The following is a 27,954-nucleotide window of genomic DNA, read 5'->3' as shown; positions in this document are numbered from 1 at the left end:
CAAAATTCACCCTATCTTCATGAGGAAGACTGTTCCTGAATGTTCAGTAACTTTGACCTGAGGGAATGGTTCTGGCACAACACTTTCAGGAGACTATGGAAGTGTCCCATATAAGCTTATACTTGTCTCTGGCTTCCTGATTATTATTATTATTATTATTATTATTATTATTATTATTATTATTAATTATGTTGGAGGAGTTGAGAGTTGGGCCATACCCAGCTGTGCTCAGGATTATTCCTGGCACTGTGTTAAGGAAACATCCCGGAAGTGGTTCAGACAGCCATATAGGGTGCTAGACATGGAACTTAGGTTAGTGGCATGCAAAGTAAGTGTCTTACCTGCTGTACTGCTTCTCTAGCTATGCTTGTAATTTCTTAGAAAAAACTTAGTACTGACATTGCATTTATATTTTGGGGGGAATTAGTATCTTAACAATATTTAATTTTTTGTTCCTGTGATATATTTTTCCACCTGTCTTTAATTGTCACTAGTAAAGCTTTATGATTTTTAATATTTTTGCTAAGAATTTCACAGGTAGTATTTCTATTTAATTTCACATTGCTTTCGATCTTTCTGTAATGTCTTATTTGTGTTGTTGCTGTTTACTCACATAATTTTGGTCTCACTTGGCAGTGCTCAGTAGCAACTCCTGCCTCTGTGCTCAAGGGTTGCTCCTACCAGTGCTCAAAGAGCCAGCCATGCCGTGCTGGGGACTAACCCAGAAGTATATGCTCAATCTATTGAATTCTCTCTCAGACCCAAGATGTACTCTTTCTGAAAACATATTTGCCCACCTTTTCCTTTTAATTAAAATATATTGTACTTATATTTATTAATGTATCTGTATTGTCAGCTCACATATTATTTCTATACTAAATCTTGCATGAGATATTTCCAAACTTGGGGCAAGAAATGATAAATGGATGTAAAAGCAGAGCTTGTTAGCAGAGATACTATAATATCTAGGCCTTTTGGCTACATTATCTGTTTGTCACCTAGCTCCTGTAAGAGGAAACAATCTCCTCCCCTGATCCAGAGGCTGCTTCAGAGAGAAGCAGAATACACATCAGAATTTTCCCGCTGACTTCCCCAGTAATCTAAATATACTAGTAATAGCAAAATGGCAATCACACTTATGATGTCCTTTGCCCCTCCCTTCAAATATGTACCTTAAATAACACACTACTTTAAGGCCACATGAAGGAAAAAATTAGTTGATATTTGAAATTATTAAACCACTTACATTTCTCAGGCAGAGTTCTAATCTTAAATATGCTCCAGCTCAAAGAAGATAATATTAAGAATCTATGGTGAGAGAACTTTGACAATAAGCACAAATTATAGGACCTATTTGAAAGACTTAAAATTTCCAGGAGATACTATGTACAAATTAGAAACTCTGAAGTATTTTATACATATATTTACACATACAAATGGTGATTACTGTAACATAAAAATGCCCCCATTTTCTTTCTATACTAGTACTGTCTAATATTGGCAAATATTCTATTTGCCTTTTTTCATTTGTTAGATAACATTTACCTAATATGTTATTGTATTTCATTATGTACATAGAATTTGGTGTTTTTGTAAATACTAACTAGACTGAGGTCTCCAAGGTATTTTCTAGTTTTCTTTTGTTTTTCTTTTTTTTATTTTGTGCTCAGAGGATCTCACAGGCCATGATTAAAGGACCATGTGGTTCTGGACATTGAACATGGCAATCTCACGGACTAAGCATGTACTCCAGTACTTTGAGCCATCTCCACAGAACTGCCTGGAATTTCTATGTTTTAAGAAAATCTGAAATGTACTGGTTCTTCTGTGTGCTAGAAGGCAGCTCTATTTATTTACACTTTGATTTAAAAAAAAAAAGAACAGTAAAGTAAAACCTTTTAATTTTGATTGTGGGGGTTATATCGCTCAGTGTAATTGTCAAAACTCTGAAGAAATGTACATTAAAGAAAGGGGGAATCTTCTTGTTGTTACTATATAATCCAAAGAAAAAAGGCCATTTTCCTTTTAATAGAATTCTTAATAAGCTCTTTCAATCTATGCAAAGAACATGAGTTCTAAATATCAATGTGTTGATATAAAACAAATACAAATATCTGCAAATTTGGATTTACAATGGAAATGTGACAGCCTCTGAAATTAAACAGCAGTCAGTCACTAATTTTCTTTGAGGATAAGATTTGTACCCTGCTGAGTTTATAATTCTGTTTTCTCTTTTTGTGCTGTTCATGTGTAAATATTGTCAATTTCATCTGACACGCAAAAAGGAAAACAACTTAATTTTGTATCTGAGCTAGTGAATGACAGAAACTATATTCTAGATAGGGCAGAGTAATGTAAGCTTCTTGGCAAGGATTGGGGAGTGCAAGAGTGTGTAGTGGGGAGGGAAAGAAACCATTTCAAATGTATTTGTAACAAGGAAACAAATTTATTGATTTTAAAAGACAAGACACCATTTTTTTTTTGAAAAACACAAGAAAGCTAGCCTGAGTTCAAGTCTGAAATATTCAGAAAAATCCTACTAATATCTTTAGTATGTTCCAGTCATTTGTTTAAACAACACACTAAAAGTTAATATATATTTTTATAATTATAAAAGTTCCCCAGTTATTGTACAGTACACAATACAAATCGCCCACGAACTATTATTTAGCTCCTGCCAATTTTGAAAGGACATGATATACTAAAAGATTTAGCATTTCTCACAAAAATCACATCGGAAATACGTATTTACAAAATCAAATACATTATACAAAAAAACCATCACATGTTATTCGGTAAAGATGTTTTTAAATAATTAAAAAGTTTATTCAACTGTAGTTCAAAAACTGGAAAAGAACATTACATTATCTCACACATACAATCTCTACAAAAGTTGCTTACCTCATTTACATAATATATTCAGTCGATTTTAAAATAAATGTTCAAATATCTCCTAGTGTTACTATGTTTCTGTGCTTGTGGGACTGAATAATGTAATCTGCCACTTACTAAGTGAAATTTAAATGATGGCACTTAAAAAAAAATACAGTTTCTTAAAAAAACACAATGAAAGAAGTTTTACCTAGAAGGTACGAAAGCCCTGAGTGATAGTAGAATTACTGATTGGTAAGCACTATAATTAACCTAATTAAAAGTTTACCACCCCAGGCACAAATTTCCAAGTTTTCTCAAGGCACTCACTTAAAGTTTCTGTAACCTATGCATTGGTCACCACCATTAGTCCCAATTGATGATGGAGATGAGTAGAGAAAAAAATTTGCTTTGGTACAAAAGATGCTTTTAAAACGAATAAAATTCAATACCTCTTTTATTGGGTCATTTAAAATTGGGTTTAGCAGGTTAAGACAAGGCAATCATTTGTTCAAAACTATTAATTCATTGAAGGAAAATTTTACTTGGTTATTAACAGTCAATGAGTTTTTTTCCCTCCCCAGAATCATAATTCTCCTAAAAAAGATTGTTGTCATCATATTGAGCTACATAAACAATTCTTACCAAAGATTTCATTACTCAGGGCTTCCAATCCCAACATCATAATTTATTTAAAAAACAAAGGAAAGGGGGGAAAAAGAGTATCAGAATCAAATAGGAGACAGAAAACATTAAAAAAATTAAGACACGTTACCAATTACTTCAAACAAAAGAAAAAAATCCTAGGCAGTCACTTTGTAAGTGGCTTTTACTATTTAAGTAAAATTGGTAAACTAAACTCAGGTCTACTGGCACATAAAAATCACTAGCAGCAATGATCAAGGCATGCAAACTGAGAAGCATTTACAGTAAATCATCATGAAGAATTCAAAAAAGAAGATAGTTAAATTAAAACCCTTTGAGTATTGCATGTTACCACGAGTAATTTGCATGATTTGACTTCCTAAACTGCCTAAAAAGCAACGTTTACGGCAAACTTGTACTATGCTATGTATGTCCTGTCATCAGACATCAGAATAGGTTACACTCTTATTGTGCCCATTGAGGGCAGCACAAGCACATCTGCAGAGGACGCTGCTCTCAGTTTCCATCACACAGGGGACAAAGGGAATCAGAACACACAGAGTGTCCACTGAACAAAGTCAGCAATTGTATAAGTAGATTGGCATGTATAGATATGTAAAGCAGTAGTCATAGCATCTCCTGACAGATGAGCTTAAAATCAATTGCTATGCTCTCCATTCTACATCTGTATAATCTTTCTGACAGCGTATAAAATTTTGGAGCATAGATTAAATGCCCAGTACAAAATTCCCAAACAATTTATGAGATCTAATTCCAAATAGCCTACCTGCCCTCAGAGAGTTCAGCTTTGTTTTATCCATTTGAACTTGTTTCTTCCAAGGCGTCACTGACAACTGGACTTTCTAAAGCTAATAAATAAATGAGATTTTTGTCTTGTTTTGGGAAAAAATAAGAGAAAAAAATGTAACCCTTTCTTTATCATACCTTTTAAAGGCAATCTAGGTACTTTCAATGTGCAGAGTTCAGTTACAACATAGACCTACAGGCCTATGTATTTGTCCTCCTTTTCTAGAGTTATGACATGATGCTAGAAAAGTTTCTTTTTTTTTTATTCTGTAAACAGCACACTTACTTAGATGGCAGTGAATATTTGGGAATAAATATATCAAGCCCTCTTGAAGAAAATTAAGAGTTGTATATAAAATGCAAGTGTTCAGTGTGGAAACACTTTCTCTTCCTACCCCCCCTCTTTAAAAAAACAGCATAATTAGACATTTGGATATAGAGTATATTTTACTGGTCTAAGTCTAAATAAATGATCTGAAAGGCTTTTATCCCCCATTGTATATCTTACAATGCTCAAAGGGTTAATACAAGGCATTACATTAAAGGGGTTCTCTAATACTAGAACTAAGCACTGAATTAATGCTTCTATTGTTTTAAATTTTTTTTATTAAATCACCAAAATTGCAGGAACACTAGAATTTCTTTAATTGATTTGTTCTAACCATATACATGGGTGGAGGTTTTCCTGCTCAAGTGACAAGCCCAATTTTTAATAGCACTGCATGTCAACCCCTCTCCCCCATGTTCTGGTGTGATTCATTTACAAATTCTAAATTCTGATCTCAATTTTTTGAAGGTTACTATTTCTCTCCATAAATTTAGGGGGAGGAAAGTTCTAGCAAAGGTCAATTTGTTGTATGTTATTCACTGCCTCAAGTTGTATACAAAGGTGACTCACCAGAGCTCTTTACTTTCTACCTGCGTCCACACACGGAGGACCCACTCACAGTGACACATTTTTTTTCTTTTATACTAAATGCACAGCATTATTTTAAACATCTCAAACATATCTGAAGAAATTTTTAGGCTTGAAAATGCATCGAGCACTACAAAATTTCATGATTACAGTAAGGAAAACTGTACTCATTTCTGAATGACTACCGTACAGCATTCTACAAGAACGTGTTTGGTTTTGCTTGTCTACTACAAATCAAAGGCAGTCAACGTTGCACAGTACTCATTTTAGGTAAGCAGTGTTAAAACCATTTTCTAAAATTTACTTTAGTTTTTAAAGGACACCATCTAAAAAGAGGTGCATGAACCGTGCTATACAGTACAGGAAAAAGCACAAAAAGGAAAGCAGATTTCTGAAAAGGTAGTAAGACTTATACAATTGTTCCAAACATTGTTTGGATGATAATCCTGAAAAAGTGACCAGCAAATTGATATTCAAAGAAAAAACTGAAAATTGGGCCCTGTTTCCCAAAAAGATGCTTTTACTCATTTCACCTCATTTTTTTTTATTGTTCACTGATTCAAGAATGCAAAATTTTGGGCCTGATTCTCAAAGAATATGCAAAGATCAAATGATAATCATGATATTCAATCTTGTTGTGTGGAAATACCTGTTCTGAAATACAAAAATAGCCAACATACCTGCTTTACAGTTTCTGACAAAGAGAAATGTAGCATTTCATTTGTGTAATTATGTTTTATGACTAGTGTTAAATCATAATACCAAGAAACATAAAGAAACCTTTAAAATGTATATTTGTATGCATTTGTATAAATAAATTATCATTTAGAAATCAGTTACTGTGAGGAATGGAAATAAAATTCTCCATAAGGGCAAGTAATGAGATTGGCCCATTAGCTCTGATCTATAAATTTTGTTTTGTCTAATATACTTAAAATTTAAATTTGTCTGAGATGATTATTCGTGATTGTATATGAATGTGTCTTACTGTGGACTAGAAATAACTGGAAGAGCATGGATCATATATACTATTTTTGTCTACTGATCAGAACAATCTAAACTACACACAAAGATTTAACATTCCTAACTGTTCATAAGGAGTTATTTTGAGTCAACTTGAGATTTAAGATTAATTCCTAATCTTTTCTCATAAAAAAAGAAAAACATGAACAATTGGAAGAAATGTTGAATCCTGGAGCATTCCCAGCCCTAATTTGCATCAATCTAAATTTACCCATTATTATCAGGTTCCTCTACTGATACAAATATTTCCAACATTAAATAATGATGATAAATACATTTAAAGTTTTCAATAAACAAGATAAAACAAGTAAATACATTTGGTCCCATACATATAAAATAAAGTCTGGGAGTGATGGGTAGGAACAGGAAAGTAAAAAAGAAATCAGATTTGAAACAGAGAGTACTTTTTTTCCTACTTAAAATTTTACCTGTAAACATTTGTTAACACACATATTAGTACATGCATGATCTTGCAGCTTAAGGTATTCAATTTGTTTACCTTTTTGGAGTGTGTAATGGTGCAAATTCATTGTTTTTTTTTTTTTTGAGGAAAACAGGGAATGATAATTTAAGTAATAGTTAGATGAAGGTGAGGCTAGAATGTATAACATATTTGAATCAATTTAAAATTGCATCTAAAACATTTAAAATTCACCTAAGAAACTGTGGGTTTTCATTATTTGAGTAGGCAATTGAGTAGTAAACAGTTGGAACATACTGTAGATTACCCAATACACCATTTGGTATTTTTTAACTTTTTAGATTGGCTCACCTCTTCTTTCAAGGCCCTTCCCCTATCCCCTGCCCTAGAAAAAAATGAAAGATAAAACATTTTGAGTTTAATGTAGGCTTCATCAATAATCAGTAAATCATTTTGTGCTTCCCTTCTTTTGGCTTTATGCATTCATTGATTTTGCTATTTATTTTGTATTCTAGCTATATTAACTGAATGGATGTGTCTGTTCCACCTCCCCTCCCCTAATTAATAGTTATTTGTGTATTTAAAATCAAAGAGCCTTGACTTGATTTAAAAGGGAACAGGTGTATCCTCTCTGGGATTTGGGATTTCACCTTCTGACTTTATAGCTGACTTGTCCACTGGCACTCGTGTGTGAACCCGAACAGACACTTAGACGAACAGACAAACATGCAGACTGAAAAGATGCACTTCGATAAGTACCTGCTTATTTTGTTAACTTCCTTAAATTATAACTAGGTAAGAGTAATCTAAAACACATATGATTTTTATGTAACAAGTTGGTGATTAAAACTAGCCACACCCTTAAGCAATCTAATTTGTAATCAAGTAATATCAGCTTTAAGAATAAAATAAAGTTGCATGGTCGAAGTGGGGAACTGAGGTGTTTTTTTTTCTTTTTTGCTCTGTTTTTCTTAAATTTCCTTTGAAGAACATGTAACCTGTCCTTACTTTGGGAATCTGAAAATGACAGGCACACTTTATCAAATGGATTGAAGAGGAATTCACATGAACAAAATAAGCCTTACTAAACCTTAGCTTCAGTTCTGTTTTAAGGCACCATGTAGTAGCCGAGGTACGATGATCCCTGATGTACATTCTTCAATGGCACTGGTCCATTCAGTCACTTATCCAAAGCCTACAGAACTGGGGATAAGCAACAGTGTGGTGTGCCAGTTACACTGCCTTCAGGTTCTGTTTAAAATTTAAATCCACATACTTTAGAAACCAGGAAATATTTTTGAAGTAAATAATGATATGCAGGTTGCTACATTCCTTGCATTCTATAATTTTTTTTATAATAGCAGCATATTGAACTACTATTAGGAAAATGACCTGGAATAAAAGAAAGTCATTCAAATGGAATGGTTTCCTGTATGTCCAGCTCAGCATAAGTAGCATGTACACTTAAAAAAAAGTCAAGTCATTTTTTTCAGCTTCAGTATCTAACTATAACAGCCCCACTCAACAGTAGAATGCATCTGTGCAGTGGTCCCAAATACAGAATCAGTAGTCTTTAAACAGAGGAATTGGTATGCAATTACAGTTAAAATTCAATGTTTAACGGAAGCTTGCATTAACAAGGTCTAAGAAATATGTACACAAATTATGTACATATTAGCATAATTTCTCGCAATTTTGTCATTTACTCTGAACTAATAAATGCACGGCTCAATTTTTCTCCAGAGAAAAATAGATGACCTTCCCAACCCTCTAGCATTATAATAAAAATGTTCTGTATTCTCTTTCTATACTCCAAAACGTATCAAAATAGTGTCTTTTGGTTTTGTCCAATGAAAAGCACCTTTCAAAAGCAAATCTGATGCATCTGCTGCCAAATGGGCATGCCTCCAGTGTAAATCAAAGAAATTCATTTCTTTTGATATTTCACAGAAGTGCATCTAATTAAACTCACACATGAAATCATACATCAAGACTAACAATCAACAATAAAATATTTTAAGCTACAAAAATGTAAATTACTTTTTAATTATAAGAAAACAAAAACATTAAGTGTTGTAAAAATCCTCCTGACACCTGAAACTAAGGGGAAAAAAACTCTGATTAAGAGGCAAATAATCTGTTTACATAAAAAAAGTCTGGTGAAATACATACACCCATTCCATTTCACAACTCCAAAAGTAATGTTCAGCACAGATAGAATTTGACAACAGTCGACCTTCAGGCTTATTAAAACTTCAACTTAAGCCCAATATCAACAGGGTTAATGTTAGCTGGAAAAATATGCTTTAATATTCTTTAGACTGCAGTGTAGGTATTTCCTGTAGCGCTGCACTGTCTGATAGTCTGAGTACTTGTAACGATGTGCTCACTATGGATTGGATTCAGAAGGGTTGGTTGCACGCCACTCTCCAGGACAGGCTGCATGCAGCCCACTGGAAATGCCTGGTTCAGCTCAGTTTTCTCTCTTTTGGCTTGAGGTTCTGAAGAGTCATCTAGTTCTTCATCCATTTCACTTTCCACTTCACTGCCTTCATCTGCACAAATAAATAATACCAAAATGACTACCAGATGAAAACCAGACAACATGATGAAAGCACTCAATGTGCTTTGGTAATAAATTAATGCAACATCTTGGGGCCAAGGAGATTAATCAACAGACTGGAGTACATGCTTTGCATGTGAAAGGCTCATGTTCAGTCCCTGGTACCACATTGCCACCTAAGTATCCCTGAGGAGCGACTTCCAGCACTTGAAGTAAACCCTTGGCAGTGCTGAGTGTCGTCCCAAAACATAAAGAAAACAACTTCTGAGGTCCTTCTCTGGAGACAAAACTTATTGTTTTTCTTTCTTTCTTGCCTTTTTTTTTGGGGGGGGGGGGTCCCCAACCCAGCAGTGCTCAGGGGATAATCCTGGCTATATGCTCAGAAATCGCTCCTGGCAGGCTCAGGGGACCTTATGGGATGCCCGGATTGAACCACTGTCCTTCTGTATGCAAGGCAAATCTATCTCTCCAGCCCATATAGGTTTTCTTTTAATTCATTTTACTTTGATCAGTGCTCTATTAATAACATGCTAATTCTTTAAAGCATAGCAGAAGTAATTTTGGGGGCTAATTTGTGATCAATAATCTTAGTTCTTTGCAGAAGACCTATGTAATTTCCTAATTTTTTATATTAAATACTGGCATAATTTGTGTTATTAAATGTAGTCATTTTGTAGACCATGCTCACTTTGGGGAATGTATTGAGCTGAAAGTACTATATAAAATATAAAAGAATGAAAATTTTCAGTCTCTTCCAAAAATCTACATTAGACATACATTTCATTTGTATTGATATTAAATAGGTGAGACCTGTCAATTCACAAAGCAACTTTTATAAGCATAAAATGGGACTGCTGAACAGCAGTAATTTATGATACAAATGCTGTAGATACTACTCTTAAGCAGACCCCTAATTTTTTTTTGTTTTTGGGTCATACCTAGCTGTGTTCAGGGCTTGGTCACTTCTGGTGATGCCTATGTAAATTTAGGTTGTGCTGGGGCTAGAATTGGGAAAGCCATGTAAAGGAACAAGCACTACCTGCTGTACTTATCTTCTGTTAATAATTCCTACTGTAAAATTTCGAGGATAGAAGAGATAGTGTCAGATTATATTTAATGAATTTTAATTCCTAACAACACTGATATTCACTATTAAGAGCTAATATTCATTTCTGTGAATTAAATATATTAAAAATCAATATTATCTCTAAAGTTTAATATAATTTCTAAAACATCATTATAATATAGTTTTTAATTTTTTAAATTTTATTTTTCCAGTAGTCATTGTTAAACACAACAGTGAGAGAATATGCTATCATAGCCTTACTCTGTGTAAAATTTTTCTTTGTTTTTCAATCATCAAAAAAATAAAATTTAAAAATTTCAGGTAAGAGGACAAAAAATCTTGAAGCTTTCACATTCAGGATCTAAATATGCCAGCTTAGCTGTCTCAAGAAGCCACCAAGTCTAGGACAGATAAGATTGTTTCTTTCTTTTTTTTTTTTTGGTTTTTGGGCCACACCCGTTTGACGCTCAGGGGTTACTCCTGGCTATGTGCTCAGAAATCGCCCCTGGCTTGGGGGGACCATATGGGACGCCGGGGGATCGAACCGCGGTCCGTTCCTTGCTAGCGCTTACAAGGCAGACACCTTATCTCCAGCGCCACCTTCCCGGCCCCAAGATTGTTTCTTAACTCCCTTTTCACCAACTTTCCTGTGCATGAGACACATGCAAAATAATAAGAGGGGTAAAACAGCAAGAAAAGAACCGTTTTAATGGGTCAGATAATACAGAGGTCACAGTGCTGCTTTGAATTAAACTGACCCTAGTTTGACCTAGCCCAACCTGAGAACAACCAGGATGGCCTGGATTTTGTCAGCACAGCAGTGCTCAAGCAGCATCACATGCTTGGGCCTTAGATTAAACCACCTATCTGGCAGGCTGAGAACTGCTAGGAGTGTTTCCCAGGTCTCCTGGGCTCCTCTTCGAATATCTCTCCTTATTCACTTCTCCAACAAAGAATCATTTCAAGCAGGTTCAGCTACTTCTGCCCAGCTGTAGATGAAAATGGCAATGGTGGCCAGAAGAAATGTGGACCATAAAGCCATCCACAAATTCTTTTCCAATGGGCAAATGAATCCAATTCCACATATACCCACACTTAAATAAAATCTCAGACATATTTCAGACTTTACTCAAGATTAAAAAAATCTGGCATACAAAACCTAAAATGAGGTGTTACTAAATTTATTTAAGATGAGCACTTCATAAAGGAGACTGTCAGTCAGCATTTGGCCAAGTAGTAGTAACACTCCTACTGCATCTTGGCCATGAGGGACAAAGTCCCCAAAAGTGGGTTATGAGGCTTTCTTGTCAGTGCATCATTTAGGCTGCATTACGCCAACATGGATTTCAAATGAAAGATGTTTCTTGCTCTGAAATTACAAGTTAATGTAACTGATTTTCTGAAGGTTATATTGCTAAATCCCAGAGTATGTATTTGCAGCAACCATATTTTGGAGCTATAATTTCCTACCTTTGTTGCTTTGCTCATATGCACATTACTAAAACACAGATTAACTCACACACAGTTGGTAAACAGAGCTTGATGAAAACATTAATGTTTTCCACATCAGAGGAAAAGAAGCTTAACACCACACATCACTATTCCAGAGGAATAAAAGATGAACACCAACCACCATTAATAGAGATTGCTCCAGTGAATGGTGTGGTTTTTCATGTGCAAATTCCCTTAGTCAATCCTCAGGCTACAATTGTTTCTGAAATTTCCCCACAGATGTGGGCTCTGCTTTGGAAAAGTTAATTATTATTTCTCAATTTTTGCACATTTTGTTCCTGTCCCTGAATTTAATTAGAAATACTTGAAGTTTTGTTTTCAAGGCTTATATTTCTGTGACTTTTTAATCAAAAAAATTATACTTATTTTATTTTACTTGTTTAATATGAACTGAAAATTTAATCTTTTTTTTTTGTACATGTACTATTTTAAATTTATTTCACCATCAGGCTTGTTCCTATTAACCTGTGGTTTTGTATACTGAGATTCTTTTCTTTGGGGGGTGGTGGTGGCTCATACCTTGCTCCGCTGAGGGGAACTTTTGTGATGCCAGGAATCAGACCTGGGAGGGTGGCAAGCAGGGTAAGTGGCCTATCTGAAGTGCTATCTCTCAGGCCCAATATTGAGGGTCTTTTAATGCAGTATTTCTTGGGTGATCATGGTAGAGTGGCAAGAATGCTATTACAATTAAGAAGCATATTATAATCCTTTTTTACCTATAACCAGTTCTAATCTTGTTAATCTTCTAAACTTCAGTGCATTCTCTGAGTGTTCCCCTCTCCCCACCACTGAAAAGTATGAAATGGTAATATGAGTAGGCTGAGAAGTCTTTTTTTATGCCTAGTGGGTTTGGAATAAAAATACTGGGTCCAATTTTATCATATTTCTTTAGGACTCTGCTGCTTCTACTGAACTTAAGGCAGAAAATAGAAGAGTTTGTAATTGCATTTATATTCATTTCTTGCATTTAATATACCTCACTGAAAGAAGTTTCAGAAATAGAGAAATAATGAAGAATTCTAAAAGACATAACTGTCATATTCATCCTAAATTGTATTCTATTTCCACAAAATAAGGGTTCTGTGGATATAGACTATATTTCTTTCCTCAATTAGAATTTATCTGTCAGAAAAAGTCCTTAAAAATGTACATTATTTTCAATTCTTACCTTTATCCAGATTTCCAGGAGACACAGCATTCAAATCACCAAACTGCAAAACAACAGTCATTAGTGCAACAGTTACTACTGAGGAAAATAAAATAAATTTTTATCAGTCTGTGGTACATTATGACTTTTTAAAATTGTAAACTAGTGACCATTTTGATCTCTACCTACAGAGGCCACATAATTTTCTAATCAAACTTGTCAAATTTGAACAGCTTAAATTATGTCACAATTTAGCTGTCTTAGCCTCTTTGCAAAGGGTTACAATTTTCTCTGCCTTCTGTGCTCCATTTTATTTTGTCTTATTTCATGTTAACAGTAAAGAAATAGGGAGCTAATGGTCTTGATGAAGATGGATGTGCTGGAATTAATTTAGAAAAGCCTGAGGAAGGAGGGTACATTTAGCTCCATCCCTCATGCATCGTCCCATGAGTCTACTTGGAATATATAAATGCAGACATATGGTCCAACTACTTGGTCTTGCAAGTTCTCTTTTGTAGAAATATATAGTGTATGATAGGAATCCCAATGTTGAGGACTGCTGCTTTTATGAAATATTTAATCTGAAACTTCCCATCATTTTAATGGGTTTCACTTTAAAAAAGAAAGGCATCCATCCGAACACTACTCTTGCAAATAAAAGAGTAGAAAGTAGTCAGAAGCAATTAATAGTCATAACCTTAGATTTCTGATCTCGTTTCAAGAAATTGATAGTATATTATAGTGAGAAAAAACATTCTGAGGTGGACAAAGATGGACACATTATATAAAATATTCAACAGCAAAGGCAACAATGCTACTTGGAAAAGTGTAAATGTGAAACCTAGAAACAGCCACTTTCTAAATATTAATTTTTTTAAAGATGATGATTCAGCTATGTCATAATCAGAAATGAGGATTTGTCAGACGCCATTTTCAGGGAGAGACTACAGAGCATGAAAACCGGCTAAGCTTTGCTCCCTGTGTGTGACACCAGGCGGGGAAAATCCGCGAAAGTACACCGGCCCAGTGGGGCCCAACTGTGAAAAACTGTGAGTGTGACCTGTCTATGTCTGTCTACTGTCCTCTTGCGTAAAACTCTTGCGAGTGGGGCAAAAAGAGGCTCCAGCGGAGCATGGCCGCTCCGCTTCGCTACGCGGCCGTGCACTCTTGATAAGGAAAGAATTCCATTGCAGCAAGAAGGAAAAATCACACTAAGAACGGCTCTATATCACAGAAGCAAACATTTCTCTCCGGACTGTCTTCTCTGTTGCATGCTCGGGCCTAAGATTTGACCCAGTGTGAGGCTTCATCCACGGAGGACTCCCCTCCCTTAGAGGCAAGTCAGCCCATCCAGAAAGGGAGGAGCCAGAGGAGTGTGCTGCCTGCATCATATAGACAATGAATACCACCACAACACGTAGAAAAACCCACAATACAAGTGTGACAATGGGGAAACAACGCAGGCCAGCATCAGACATAGAGAATGAAGATGACAATTCTGATGACCAGATAATACCAACCAACTAATCAACCTCTCAGATAAGGACTTTAGACTAGCAATATGGAAGATGCTCAACGGACTCCAAGAAACCATGGATCGAGTTGAACAGAACACTAATAAGAACCAAGAAAATATGAAGACAGAAATCACAAAACTCCAAACTGAAATAACATGTCAACTAACAGGACTGAAAAAGTCAGTAAACGAAGTGAATGACAAAATGGATAAGCTCTGGGACAGGGTATCAGAAGCTGAGAATAGACTTGGTGCTGTGGAAGATGAGATACATAACAATTCCATACAGCAGGAGAGATTGGACAAAAAACTTAAAGCAAATGAGCAGACAATGGAAAAATTAGTCAAAGAATGGGAACAGATGAAAATAAAGTCTATGATAAGATCAACAGAAACAACTTAAGAATCATTGGAGTCCCAGAGACCCAGGAAGAAAATTTCCAGGAAGAATCAACGGTCAAGAACATCATTAAAGAGAAACTTCCAGAGCTAAAGAATATATGTGACCAAATCCTGCATGCCCGAAGAGGACCAACCAAAAGAGACCCCAGAAAAACCACCCCAAGACACCTCCTAGTCACAATGACAAATCCCACAGATAGAGACAGAATTCTGAAAACAGCAAGATCAAAAGGGGAAATCACGTTCAAGCAAGCTTCCCTGAGATTTACAGCAGACCTGTCACCAGAAACACTCAATGCCAGAAAGCAGTGGTGGGATATTGTGACAAGACTGAATGAAATGAATGCTTCACCCAGAATACTATACCCAGCAAAACTCACTTTCCGGTTTGACGGAAGAATACATGGCTTCACAGACAAAAAACAGCTCAGAAACTTCACAGACACAAAACCAGTCTTAAGAGAAAAACTGAAAGACCTAATCTAAGACAAGACTACCCAAAAGACACACCAAATTTTGAAATAAAGATGGCGTTAAATCCCAGGACAATTCTTTCTCTCAACGTCAATGGACTAAATGCACCAGTTAAGAGACACAGAGTGGCTAAATGGATCAAAAAACTCAATCAACCTTCTGCTGCCTACAAGAAACGCACCTGAATAGTCAGAACAAACATAGACTCAAAATAAAAGGCTGGAGAAAAATTATCCAAGTAAACAACACCCATAAAAAAGCTGGAGTGGCCATACTAATATCAGATAATGCAAACTTTATACTCAGGAAGGTTGTAAGGGACAAAGATGGACATTTTATATTAATCAAGGGGTACGTAGAGCAGGAAGAATTCACTCTCCTAAACATATATGCACCGAATGAGGGGCCAGCAAAATATTTAATACAACTGTTGACAAATCTGAAAAATAATATCAACAACAACACAATAATTGTGGGGGATCTTAACACGGCTTTGTCAACACTGGATAGGTCAACCAGACTGAAATCCAACAAGAATATACTAGACCTGAGGAGAGAAATGGAAGAAAGAGGCCTAGTGGATATATATAGGACACTCCATCCCCAGAAACCTGGATACACATTCTTCTACAATGTACATGGGACATCCTCCAGGATAGACTACATGCTGGCACATAAAACATACCTCTATAAGATCAAGAGGATAGAAATTTTGCAGACTACCTTCGCTGACCACAAGGCTCTGAAATTATTTGTGAACTCCAAAGGGACTCAGAAGAAACACTTTAACACCTGGAAGTTAAACAGCCTCATGCTCAATAACCAGTGGGTCCGAGATGAAATCAAGGAGGAAATCAAAAGGTTCCTGGAAACAAATGACAATAAAGACACAAACTATCAAAACTTATGGGACACAGCAAAAGCAGTACTGAGAGGAAAATTTATAGCTTTGCAAGCACACATCAGGAAGGAAGAAGGAGCTTACCTGAGTAGCTTAATGACACAGCTAATAGAACTAGAAAATGCTCAACAAAAGGACCCAAGAATAGGAAGACAGAAGGAAATAACAAAGCTGAGAGCAGAAATCAACGAAGTGGAAACTCAAAAAAGAATCCGAAAGATCAACGAAAGCAGAAGTTGGTTCTTTGAAAAAATAAACAAGATTGATAGACCACTGGCAAACCTAACAAAGAAAGAGAGAGAGAGAAACTTGATAACTCGTATCAGGAATGAAAAAGGAGAGATCACTACTGATATGACAGAGATTCAAAGGGTAATCAGAAACTACTTTGAAAAACTCTACACCACTAAAAATGAGAACCTGGAAGAAATGGATAAATTCTTGGACTCTTATAATCTTCCACGGTTGAAGGAAGAGGATGTAGCATATCTAAACACCCCCATCACCATTGATGAAATTAAAACAGTAATCAAATGTCTGCCGAAAAACAAAAGCCCAGGCCCAGATGGATTCACTAATGAATTCTTTCAAACTTTCCAAGAGGAACTACTGCCAATCTTGGCAAGACTCTTTCATGAAATTGAACAAACAGAAACACTTCCAAATAGCTTTTATGAAGCCAACATCACCTTGATACCTAAACCAGACAGAGATGCTACCAAAAAAGAAAATTACAGACCAATATAACTGATGAATGCAGATGCAAAGATCCTCAACAAAATCCTGGCAAATAGGATTCAATGCCTCGTTAAAAAGATCATCCACTACGATCAAGTAGGTTTCATCTCAGAAATGCAAGGCTGGTTTAATGTTGGAGACAGTATCCTGTCAGAGGATCAATTTTTCTGTCTTCTGTCTTTTATGCAGCCTTTACCTAAGGCTGCCCATCTGCTGATTTTGCTGTAAGCTGTTGGACTAACAGGAAAGGTATTTCACAGCTGAAGGAGATTTTTTCTTTGAAACCAAAGAGAAAGTGAACACCCCCAATGCTAAATCCAGATCTAGGCCACTCCCTTTAGCTTCTTTCCGGAGTTAATAGCTACCTTCAAAAACCTGCCCCCTTCACAAACTGATGTTAGCCCAGATAAGCGGCTGCAGATCCCACTTTGGAAACATAAGGTCTCCATCCCTTCTGAATATTTTACTGCCCTTTGTTCTAAAAACCTTCCCGCCAAAAAGTATGATTGACATGTTCTTTTTCCTGCCCATTTCTCCTCCTCTATATAAGAGTTGCTGAACCCAATAAATTTTGCCTCTGACCGGAACTTCGCCTGGGGTCTTCTTTACTAACCTCAGATTTTTTACAGGTGTGGTTGTTCTTTTAACTCAGCAAAATAAGAGTGCGGAAGTCCAAGAGCCTCCCAGCCGTTTCCCCGCTGGCCGGGCCCCTCCGGGGGACTCTAGGACCACGCATTTTGGCGCCCAACGCTGGGCTCGAAGACCACCACACTCGGACGACCAAGAGAGCCAGGCGAGTCCGGAGCTGTTTTGTAAAACGCAAAAAAGGACCTCACCAAGGTAAGCGTATAAACAGTCAGCCCTTGATCAAAATAAACTGCAGTATTTTCGTCGTCCCCCTCGCCGCCCCTTAATTGGCTTTTGGGGGCTTCACCCAGTGGATACGCCATGGGTGTCACGTTATTTGTAATTTCTTAATGTTTTGTTTATGATGTTTGCCAAAAATCTAGTTCTCAGGTTCCTGTCGCTTTAAATCTCTCAGTTCCCTCCCTCCTTTAACCCTTCATCTTCACTTCTGCCGCTTCAACCTCTGTGCTAATCCTGTTAAAGCCGCTGCTTTTTTCCCTGAGCAGCTCTCCCCGGCGGGCGGGCGAAAATTCCGCCGCTTTCCCCCCCGCGCTGTTAATCTCTAGCCAGCGGGCGGGCAAAAATCCTAGTCTCTAAACTCTTATAGAAACAACACACTTTTTCCAGGGCCCAGCCTGTCAGCAGCTCTGTGCCTGAGTCACTCTCCAAAGTGCTAACCCCCACCGCCACTCCCTTCTCTATGCCTGCACCCCCCTCAGCCCCCCGCGGGGCAAAGTGCGGGGAAGCAAAAAAGCACTCGTAGCTGCAAACTATTAACGCTGGTTCTACCTCCGCCGCAGCCACAATTCCACTTCCAGATTCCAACTCTGATTCAGAAAAACAAAATGCTCACACCCTATACCATCTCTCCTAACCTTGCCTCCAGCTTTTCTGTCGCTGCAAAACTAAAAGCAGTCTTTAAAAATCTCCCTGGCGTTTCTCCTACCCTGCCATAGCCTGCCTCAGCTCCGTCCTTGCTCCCTCAAAGTTTTTATTCCCCTCCTTAGCCGGCAATTGCTACAAAGCAAAGTCTTTAATTAAAAAAAGCCTCACAGCTGTTTCAAGCCGTGTGACCCCAGCCCCTTACACGCTCTCCTGCTTGAAATCTATTGGGGGCGGCGCTGTCTCCCCCCTGAAAAGCTGAACTCTTGCAAAGTTAACTTTTTCTCCGCAGTAAAATCTTTCCTTCCAGCAAGCAAGCACACATTCTAATCTCTGAGCTCATCGCTGGCTTCACCTTAAAGGGACAGCGCCCATTTTCCAAATCCCAGCTTAAACCCGGTTCCACACGGGGCAACAAACTTTTGCTACTCCCCCCCCCCCCTCTCTTGGCCATGCGGCCGCTTCAGCAAAATTCAGCGAGCAGGGCGAAAACCTCCCATCCCTTACTATACAAATGCCTATCTTCCCTCAGGTTTTTATAATTGTCTCTCTGGTGCTACAAATGTTCCTTTTTCCTGAGTTGGGATGCCTAAGTTGAAATGTTTTTCTAAATATAAAGGCCACAGTTGGTAAAATTAAAAAGTCTTAAATATGTTACAAAATGTCATAAAAAGTTCTTTAACCTATGCAAAGGTCACGTATGTGTGGCAATACTTTGTACCTCTTTTTAAAACTGTAAGTTTCTCTGTACCTAAGTGCAAAACATAAAAAAAAAAAAAAAAAAAAACTTAAACCAAATAGTCTAAACCTTAAAGGCAATTAAATAGTTCAAACAGTGGCATAAAAGCCATTTTAAAAACAAAAACAGTGTAATAACTAACTAAATAAATTTGTTCATAAATTAATATTCATAAAATTAAACCTTAAGTAGCTTTGTCCTTTTTCTTAATTTCAAGCCTGATTTTAAACTCAAAGGTAAGTAAACATAATTTTGCATTTTCCAAGTTTAATCTTAAATTGTCTCTGTTCATGTTGTGGTTAGCCTTTTTTAAAATAATATTGTTAATTAGCATTATAAAGGTACCTAAATTTTATAAGCAAATTAACAAGTGTTAAATATAATTTGGTCTTCAGCTCTAAGTGTAAAAGTACATCAAATGCCTTTAACTATATTTTATAATGTCTAAACATCTTGTTAATTTGGTATCTAATATTTTTTACAAATTATTCACTTTAAGTCTTCATAGTAAAAACAGTTGTTTGTTTTTTAAGTCAATTTTTATACCTTTAATAATCATAGTTCATGCTCTCATGTTTAATCATAAAAATTTTAACACTTTATTACAGCTGTCTTACTATTCTACTGTAAAACCAATTTATAACAAACCTGTTCCTTTACAGCAAATAATATACTTCACAGTGAAAACTCCTGCTACAGCACTCACTAACCATTTTACTTAACAAAAATTTTAACTGCTAACATCTTACTTCATGTTTGAAACTTCAAATTAAAATTGTTTTAAAAATGTTTTGTGTTAAAGCTAAACCTTAAAATTTATTTTCAGCAGTTCCACTCCAGCTATGTTAACAATTTTTTACAAACATGCCGGCTAAATATTTAAAAGCGCTTGTCAATTTTTCCAATGCATTTTTTAAATAAATCCTCTTGTCTGTTCATGTGTGTGTGTTATGCGTGAAAGTGGCCACAATGTTGTGTTTCGTGTTGTTTGTTCTGTCTGTTTCTTTGTTATTTTTGCATTTCATAATAAATACAATTTTTATAGCCTTATCCATTTTTAAAATTTCAATTAATTTTTTTTACCTGGCTTAGTCTGGTCATCTAACAAACTGTGAAATCCTGCCAAAAATCCTGTGCTCAGCTAGCTTTGTTCTATCAGCATGGCAAAAAAGGTAGGGGATGGTAAACCCCAAAAATTTCTCAAATGGCCATCAGGATTAACTTTTTCCTGGAGAATTTCTGGACTTTGCAATCCCCAGTTTTTCTGCTATGTGTAGTTAAGGCCAATAGAATAAGGCCAAATTTGGCTAGAGAAAAAAGCATCCAGCTTTAAAATAATAACTAAGAAGTTTAAAAGAAATCATTTAAGTTCAGTTTAAAGGTTTCAAAATGCATTCCTGTGGCATTCAAAAATAATCATTTTACCTCCTGCCAAGTTGTTTTCTTATAGACCTCCTACAGCTTCCTGCAGTCCTATCTTCACCCACTTCAAAACAGCCTGTCACCCCCTGCTAGCCCACCATTCCTGCCGGACCTGTTTCTAACTAACTCTGCCTAAAGAAAATGCTGAAATTGGTACTCTGCCTGGCTGTCCTTGATGCCCACTGCCACCAACCACCCCCTTCGCACCAAGGCTTCATTAATTTGTTTGCTCCACTTCACTCTCCCTTGCAAGACGATGACAACACCTCTGGTTCCTTCTCTTCACCCTTTGCTGCCCATGCTGTCCTCCGGACCCCCCTCCTCTTCTCAGCTCATCCTTGTCATGATCAACGCTTCTGCCCTCCGTCCAAACGCAGACGCCTTCGGTACCTGCTATTCACCCACCTCGAACCTCATCCTGCAAATGGTCAACGCCTCCACCATCACTGACCCTGCCTATCTGCTATTCATCTCAACCGCCCTTCTGCTTTGGTAACCCCCTGCCTGTCTCTGACCCCTTCGCTCTGCGATCCAGCCCCAAGCCTCACTTCAGCATCACCTTCAAACAGGTGGTGAAACTTGAACTTTGCCTTTTGGTACCCAATATGATTCCCCCTATTGAAAATTGTAATCAAATTCTTGTCATTAATTCCTCCTTTCAGTTCATAATTGCCCCCAATTTAACGTTTCTTGCCTGTTTCACTGGTTTATCTCCCCCATTGTTTCACATTTGTTTTTTCAGTCCTAAAACTACTGTGTTTTCATTGTTTTAATGCCTAACTTACCTGTCAAACCTGCTCTCACCCTAGCCTTAATCATAGGCCTGGGTGCTACCGCTGTAAGCACAATAATTTATTCATTGGTTCATACTTAAAAATCTGTTACTGCCTTAAATATAACTGTTGTTACAAATGTTTCAAACTTACAATAAGTTTACAATACTTAAAGCACACTATTGTATCCCTAGCAAACATAGTGCAGCTAACCACTGTGGTTTACTTTGGTATTTTTCCTTTTTTTTTAGGAAGGGGGAATCTGTGTAGCCCTTAAGGAACAATGTTGTACAGTGTTCAACACATTGGTGATGGTATGAAAGAATTTCTGAGCCATTTTAATCAAGAACAAAGTTGGTACCAGGGCTGGTTTTTCTCTTCTCCTTGGCTTCACACTATACTGTCCACTGTTTTGGGACCCCTCATTAGCCTCATGCTGCTCCTTTCCCTTGGCCCATGGGCTCTACGCAAACTCACGGACCTTGTTAAAAATCTGGCAGATGATAAAGAAAAAACCTCTGTTCAGGTTCACTGCCAACTAGCCCCACGTGTTTCCTGTGAAAACTTGGCTATAATCACCAAGCCGCCCCTCCAGCCACTAAGTTTCCAGGAGATTGAGCGCATAGCTAACAGACGGAGTTCGCTCCGGTCTTTGTGCTCTCGGCTGTGGAGATGCCTATGACGGGATTAGTAGGGTCCCAGTTAGGGCATGGCCCCAAAAGGCTACGGCGTATAAATCGAACCTCCGTGCACACCCACCGCGTCCGTAGCCATCATTTTAAAATGCGGCTGATAGCCATGTCCGACCTGGTCAAACCCTGCACGCCTAAGACAGGGTCTTCCACCCACGCACGACTTTCCTTCTTTTATTAGAAGAGAAAGGGGGAGATGTTGGAGACAGTATCCTGTCAGAGGATCAATTTTTCTGTCTTCTGTCTTTTATGCAGCCTTTACCTAAGGCTGCCCATCTGCTGATTTTGCTGTAAGCTGTTGGACTAACAGGAAAGGTATTTCACAGCTGAAGGAGATTTTTTCTTTGAAACCAAAGAGAAAGTGAACACCCCCAATGCTAAATCCAGATCTAGGCCACTCCCTTTAGCTTCTTTCCGGAGTTAATAGCTACCTTCAAAAACCTGCCCCCTTCACAAACTGATGTTAGCCCAGATAAGCGGCTGCAGATCCCACTTTGGAAACATAAGGTCTCCATCCCTTCTGAATATTTTACTGCCCTTTGTTCTAAAAACCTTCCCGCCAAAAAGTATGATTGACATGTTCTTTTTCCTGCCCATTTCTCCTCCTCTATATAAGAGTTGCTGAACCCAATAAATTTTGCCTCTGACCGGAACTTCGCCTGGGGTCTTCTTTACTAACCTCTCTCAGATTTTTTACAGGTGTGGTTGTTCTTTTAACTCAGCAAAATAAGAGTGCGGAAGTCCAAGAGCCTCCCAGCCGTTTCCCCGCTGGCCGGGCCCCTCCGGGGGACTCTAGGACCACGCAGTTTAACATCCGTAAATCTATCAACATAATACACAACATCAATAACAAGAAAAATAAAAACCACATGATCATATCAATAGAAGCAGAGAAACCATTTGATAAGGTCCAACACCCATTCTTGATCAAAACTCTCAGCAAGATGGGAATGGAGGGAACCTTTCTCAATATAGTGAAGGCCATCTACCACAAGCCAGTGGCAAATATTATCCTCAATGGAGAAAAACTGAAAGCCTTCCCTCTGAATTCTGGCACAAGACAAGGCTGTCCTCGCTCACCACTCCTATTCAACATAGCACTGGAAGTACTTGCTATAGCGATTAGGCAAGAAAAGGATATCAAGGGAATCCAGATAGGAAAGGAAGAAGTCAAGCTCTCACTGTTTGCAGATGACATGATACTCTACATAGAAAACCCTAAAGACTCTATCAAAAAGCTTCTAGAAACAATAGACTCATATAGCAAGGTGGCAGGCTACAAAATTAACACACAAAAATCAATGGCCTTTCTATACACCAATAGTAATAAGGATGAAATGGACATTAAGAAAACAACCCCATTCACAATAGTGCCACACAAACTCAAATATCTTGGAATCAACTTGACTAAATATGTGAAGGACCTATACAAAGAAAACTATAAAACTCTGCTCTAAGAAATAAGAGAGGACACATGGAAATGGAAACGCATACCCTGCTCATGGATTGGCAGGATTAACATCATCAAAATGGCAATACTCCCCAAGGCATTATACAGATTTAATGCCATCCCTCTAAAGATACCGATGACATTCTTCAAAGAAGTGGATCAGACACTTTTGAAATTCATTTGGAACAATAAACACCCTTGAATAGCTAAAGCAATCATTGGGAAAAAGAATATGGGAGGAATTACTTTCCCCAACTTTAAACTGTACTACAAAGCAACAGTTATCAAAACAGCATGGCATTGGAATAAGGACAGGTCCTCAGATCAGTGGAATAGGCTTGAATACTCAGAAAATGTTCCCCAGACATACAACCACCTAATTTTTGATAAAGGAGCAGGAAATCCTAAATGGAGCAGGGAAAGCCTCTTCAACAAGTGGTGTTGGCACAATTGGATAGCCACTTGCAAAAAATTGAACTTAGACCCCCAGCTAACATCATGTACGAAGGTAAAATCCAAATGGATTAAAGACCTCGATATCAGCCCCAAAACCATAAGATATATAGAACAGCACATAGGCAAAACACTCCAGGACATTACAGGCATCTTCAAGGAGGAAACTGCACTCTCCAAGCAAGTGAAAGCAGAGATTAACAGATGGGAATATATTAAACTGAGAAGCTTCTGCACCTCAAAGGAAATAGTGCCCAGGATACAAGAGCCCCCCACTGAGTGGGAGAAACTATTCACCCAATACCCATCAGATAAGGGCCTAATCTCCAAAATATACAAGGCACTGACAGAACTTTACAAGAAAAAAACATCTAACCCCATCAAAAAATGGGGAGAAGAAATGAACAGACACTTTGACAAAGAAGAAATACACATGGCCAAAAGACACATGAAAAAATGCTCCACATCACTAATCATCAGGGAGATGCAAATCAAAACAACGATGAGATACCACCTCACACCCCAGAGAATGGCACACATCACAAAGAATGAGAATAAACAGTGTCGGCGGGGATGTGGAGAGAAAGGCACTCTTATCCACTGCTGGTGGGAATGCCGTCTAGTTCAACCTTTATGGAAAGCGATATGGAGATTCCTCCAAAAACTGGAAATCGAGCTCCCATACGATCCAGCTATACCACTCCTAGGAATGTACCCTAGGAACACAAAAATACAATACAAAACCCCCTTCCTTACACCTATATTCATTGCAGCACTATTTACCATAGCAAGACTCTGGAAACAACCAAGATGCCCTTCAACAGATGAATGGCTAAAGAAACTGTGGTACATATACACAATGGAATATTATGCAGCTGTCAGGAGAGATGAAGTCATGAAATTTTCCTATACATGGATGTACACGGAATCTATTATGCTGAGTGAAATAAGTCAGAGAGAGAGAGAAAAACGCAGAATGGTCTCACTCATCTATGGGTTTTAAGAAAAATGAAAGACATTCTTGCAATAATAATTTTCAGACACAAAAGAGAAAAGAGCTGGAAGTTCCAGCTCACCTCAGGAAGCTCACCACAAAGAGTGATGAGTTTAGTTAGGGAAATAACTACATTTTGAACTGTCCTAATAATGAGAATGTATGAGGAAAATGGAGAGCCTGTCTAGAGTACAGGCGGGGGTCGGGTGGGGCGAAGGGAGACTTGGGTCATTGGTGATGGGAATGTTGCACTGGTGATGGGTGGTGTTCTTTACATGACTGAAACCCAAACACAATCATGTATGTAATTAAGGTGTTTAAAAAAAAAAAGAAAAAAAAATAAATCTGTAAAAAAAAAAAAAAAGAAATGAGGATTTGTCAACAGGCTTAAAAAGAGACAGAAATTTTACTTATATTCGGAAGTCTGCTTATAGAGTTCCAAGATAGGAGAATTTTTTTTCATCTACGAGGTATGTCTATAAAGTAATAAAACTAATCTTATTTTGTAAACATACCATTTTTTTAAATCCATATTGTTTTTCATAGTAGCTAACTTGGGAGTGTATACATTCTGAAATTCCTCTTAGACAATTAATTTCAGGAGTTAGTGTATTGTTTAAGAAAGTACATGTAATATTTTATATACATATTATACTCCAAACAACTTCAAATTTATTCACTCACTGTATTTGGTTCTGGGTTGATTTCTGAATTTCATACCACTGTGAATTGCATCTCTGTCACAATTCAGAATATTCAACCTAGCATGTCACTTTACTCTTTATTACTTCTTTGCCCTTTGGAGAATTTTTAAAAGAGGCATTCCAAATCTTAAGCAAGGCAGCATTATTGGAACATTATTAGAAATGTGTAGCATTTCTAGGTGATTGCTTTGAAGGGAACATAGTCTCCTGATAAATAGCTCCTAGTGTGTTGTTTTAAAGACTGTCCCATTATTTTATAGTTATATCCTCTGGCCATCAATTATAAAATCATAAATACTGTTATGTAGAATGTACAAAGCTAAATGATGATTTATAAAGTAGTTCCAAATGACACAAGATAGTAAGGTTTTTGTTTTAAGTGATACTTAAAATCCAATTGTGGAAACAAGTTGGTAGTGAAGTAGATCTACTTCTGTATCTATATAATAAGCAAATATTCCAGCTGTTTTTTTGGAAAAATCCCTGAAAGTTGCTTGAGCCTAAATTATCATTGCCTTTGGTGTCCAGTAATATAAAACAAGCTAGCTAACCCCAAGCTATGTACATATTTGAATTTTTTCTTAATAAGAAACATTGCTTTTAGTCATAACTTATTTAAAAATATGTCAATGTTCTTAACAAACAGCTCTCCTTACATAGCTTTTGCCTAAACCAAATTAATCTGATTATTTGAAATGCTGAGAACATGAAAACAAATGAAATTTCAGGGACAGGGGACTTAGATCAGAAGTATAGAATGCTTTATGTACATATAAGGATGTAGGTTCACTCAAAGTACCAGGACAAAAGAAAGGAAATGTAAAGGGAAAAGGGAAGGGAAGGGAATGAAAGAGGGGAAAGGAGAAAGGAAAAGGGAAAAGTAAGGAAAAAAACAAAAAGAAATTATTATAAGCATTTTGAGGTGGTAGGAGGGAGCATGTCCAGAGACACTTGGGTTACTCCTAGCTCTATGCTCAGAAGTCATTTATTCGAAATGGGGAGGACCAGATCGGATGCCAGGGATCAAACCCAGGTCAGCTGTATATAAGGAAAATGCACAAACCATTGTGTTATCACTCTGGCCCAGAGACAAGTATTTTTTAAATTTTCCTGCAAACCAGCTCATCTTATATTACAAAACAGAAATGCCATCTCTATTTTGCCCACCTCAGAATATAGAAAATGGGGATATAGTGGCTCAATACAACCTTTACTATCAGGCTCTCTAATTAGCCCATTGCTCCTTGGTACTACTCTGGGAACTGGAACAGTTTCCAGAGGTGCTCAGGGAAGAGGGGATAGCTTCTATACACAGAATCTGGCCAGGAGCAGACAAGGGCAACCCCCTGTTGCCAGTGCATAGAGTAGAACCTCAGAAGCTCCCTCACCTTTTCCACAGCAGATGATTAGGGAAGAGAAGGCAAGAAAAGGGAAGAACATAAAAATACAATTCAAAATCTCTCCATTACATCTATATTCATTGCAGTTCTACTTACAACAGCCAGACTCTGGAAACAACCCAGATGCCCTTCAACAGATAAATGGCTAAAGAAACTGTGGTACATATACACAATGGAATATTATGCAGCCGTTAGGAGAGATGAAGTCATGAAATTTTCCTATACGTAGATGTACATGGAATCTATTATGCTGAGTGAAATAAGTCAGAGGGAGAGAGATAGACACAGAACAGTCTCACTCATCTATGGGTTTTCAGAAAAATTAAGGACATTATTGTAATAATTCACAGAGACAATAGAGATGAGGGCCAGACCGGCTCACAATATGAAGCTCACCACAAGTAGTGGTGCAGTTAGGGAAATAACTACATTAACAATTATCATGACAATCTTAATGAGAAAGAAGTAAAATGCCTGTCTCAAATATAAGGGTTGGAAAGGAAGAAGTGGGGGTATTGGTGGTGGAAATATTGCACTGGTGAAGGGGGGTGTTCTGTGTATGACTGAAACCCAATTACAATCACGATTGTAATATGGTGCTTAAATAAAGATTTTATATCTTTTCATATATTACAAAAAAGGGAAGAGAGAAAAGGAAAAGGAGGCCAAGAAGGGAAAGGGTGAGGAAGGTAAAAAGAGGGGGAAAGAAGAAGGGAGATAAGAGGGAAAGCAAGAGAAGAGGAAAAATTAGAATGATTCTGCTGATAGTAAAACAAAATAATCATGCACATTCAATGTGGTATGCTAGTGGCTAAG

General features: G+C 37.3%; 1 protein-coding gene across 1 annotated transcript in view; it reads right to left on the bottom strand.

Annotated features, from left to right (window-relative positions):
* Window positions 1–8,712: 8,712 nt before the first annotated feature.
* Window positions 8,713–27,954, bottom strand: part of RFX3 (regulatory factor X3) — a 331,177-nt gene continuing 311,935 nt past the window's right edge. Inside the window, 2 exon segments of the mRNA XM_049773246.1 lie at window positions 8,713–9,238; window positions 12,993–13,035. Coding sequence (XP_049629203.1) covers window positions 9,000–9,238; window positions 12,993–13,035 — 282 coding nt within the window. The 3' untranslated portion in view covers window positions 8,713–8,999.

Source organism: Suncus etruscus, chromosome 1, assembly GCF_024139225.1.
Source record: "Suncus etruscus isolate mSunEtr1 chromosome 1, mSunEtr1.pri.cur, whole genome shotgun sequence".
Taxonomy (NCBI): domain Eukaryota; kingdom Metazoa; phylum Chordata; class Mammalia; order Eulipotyphla; family Soricidae; genus Suncus; species Suncus etruscus.
This window is presented reverse-complemented; position numbering and strand designations above follow the sequence as displayed.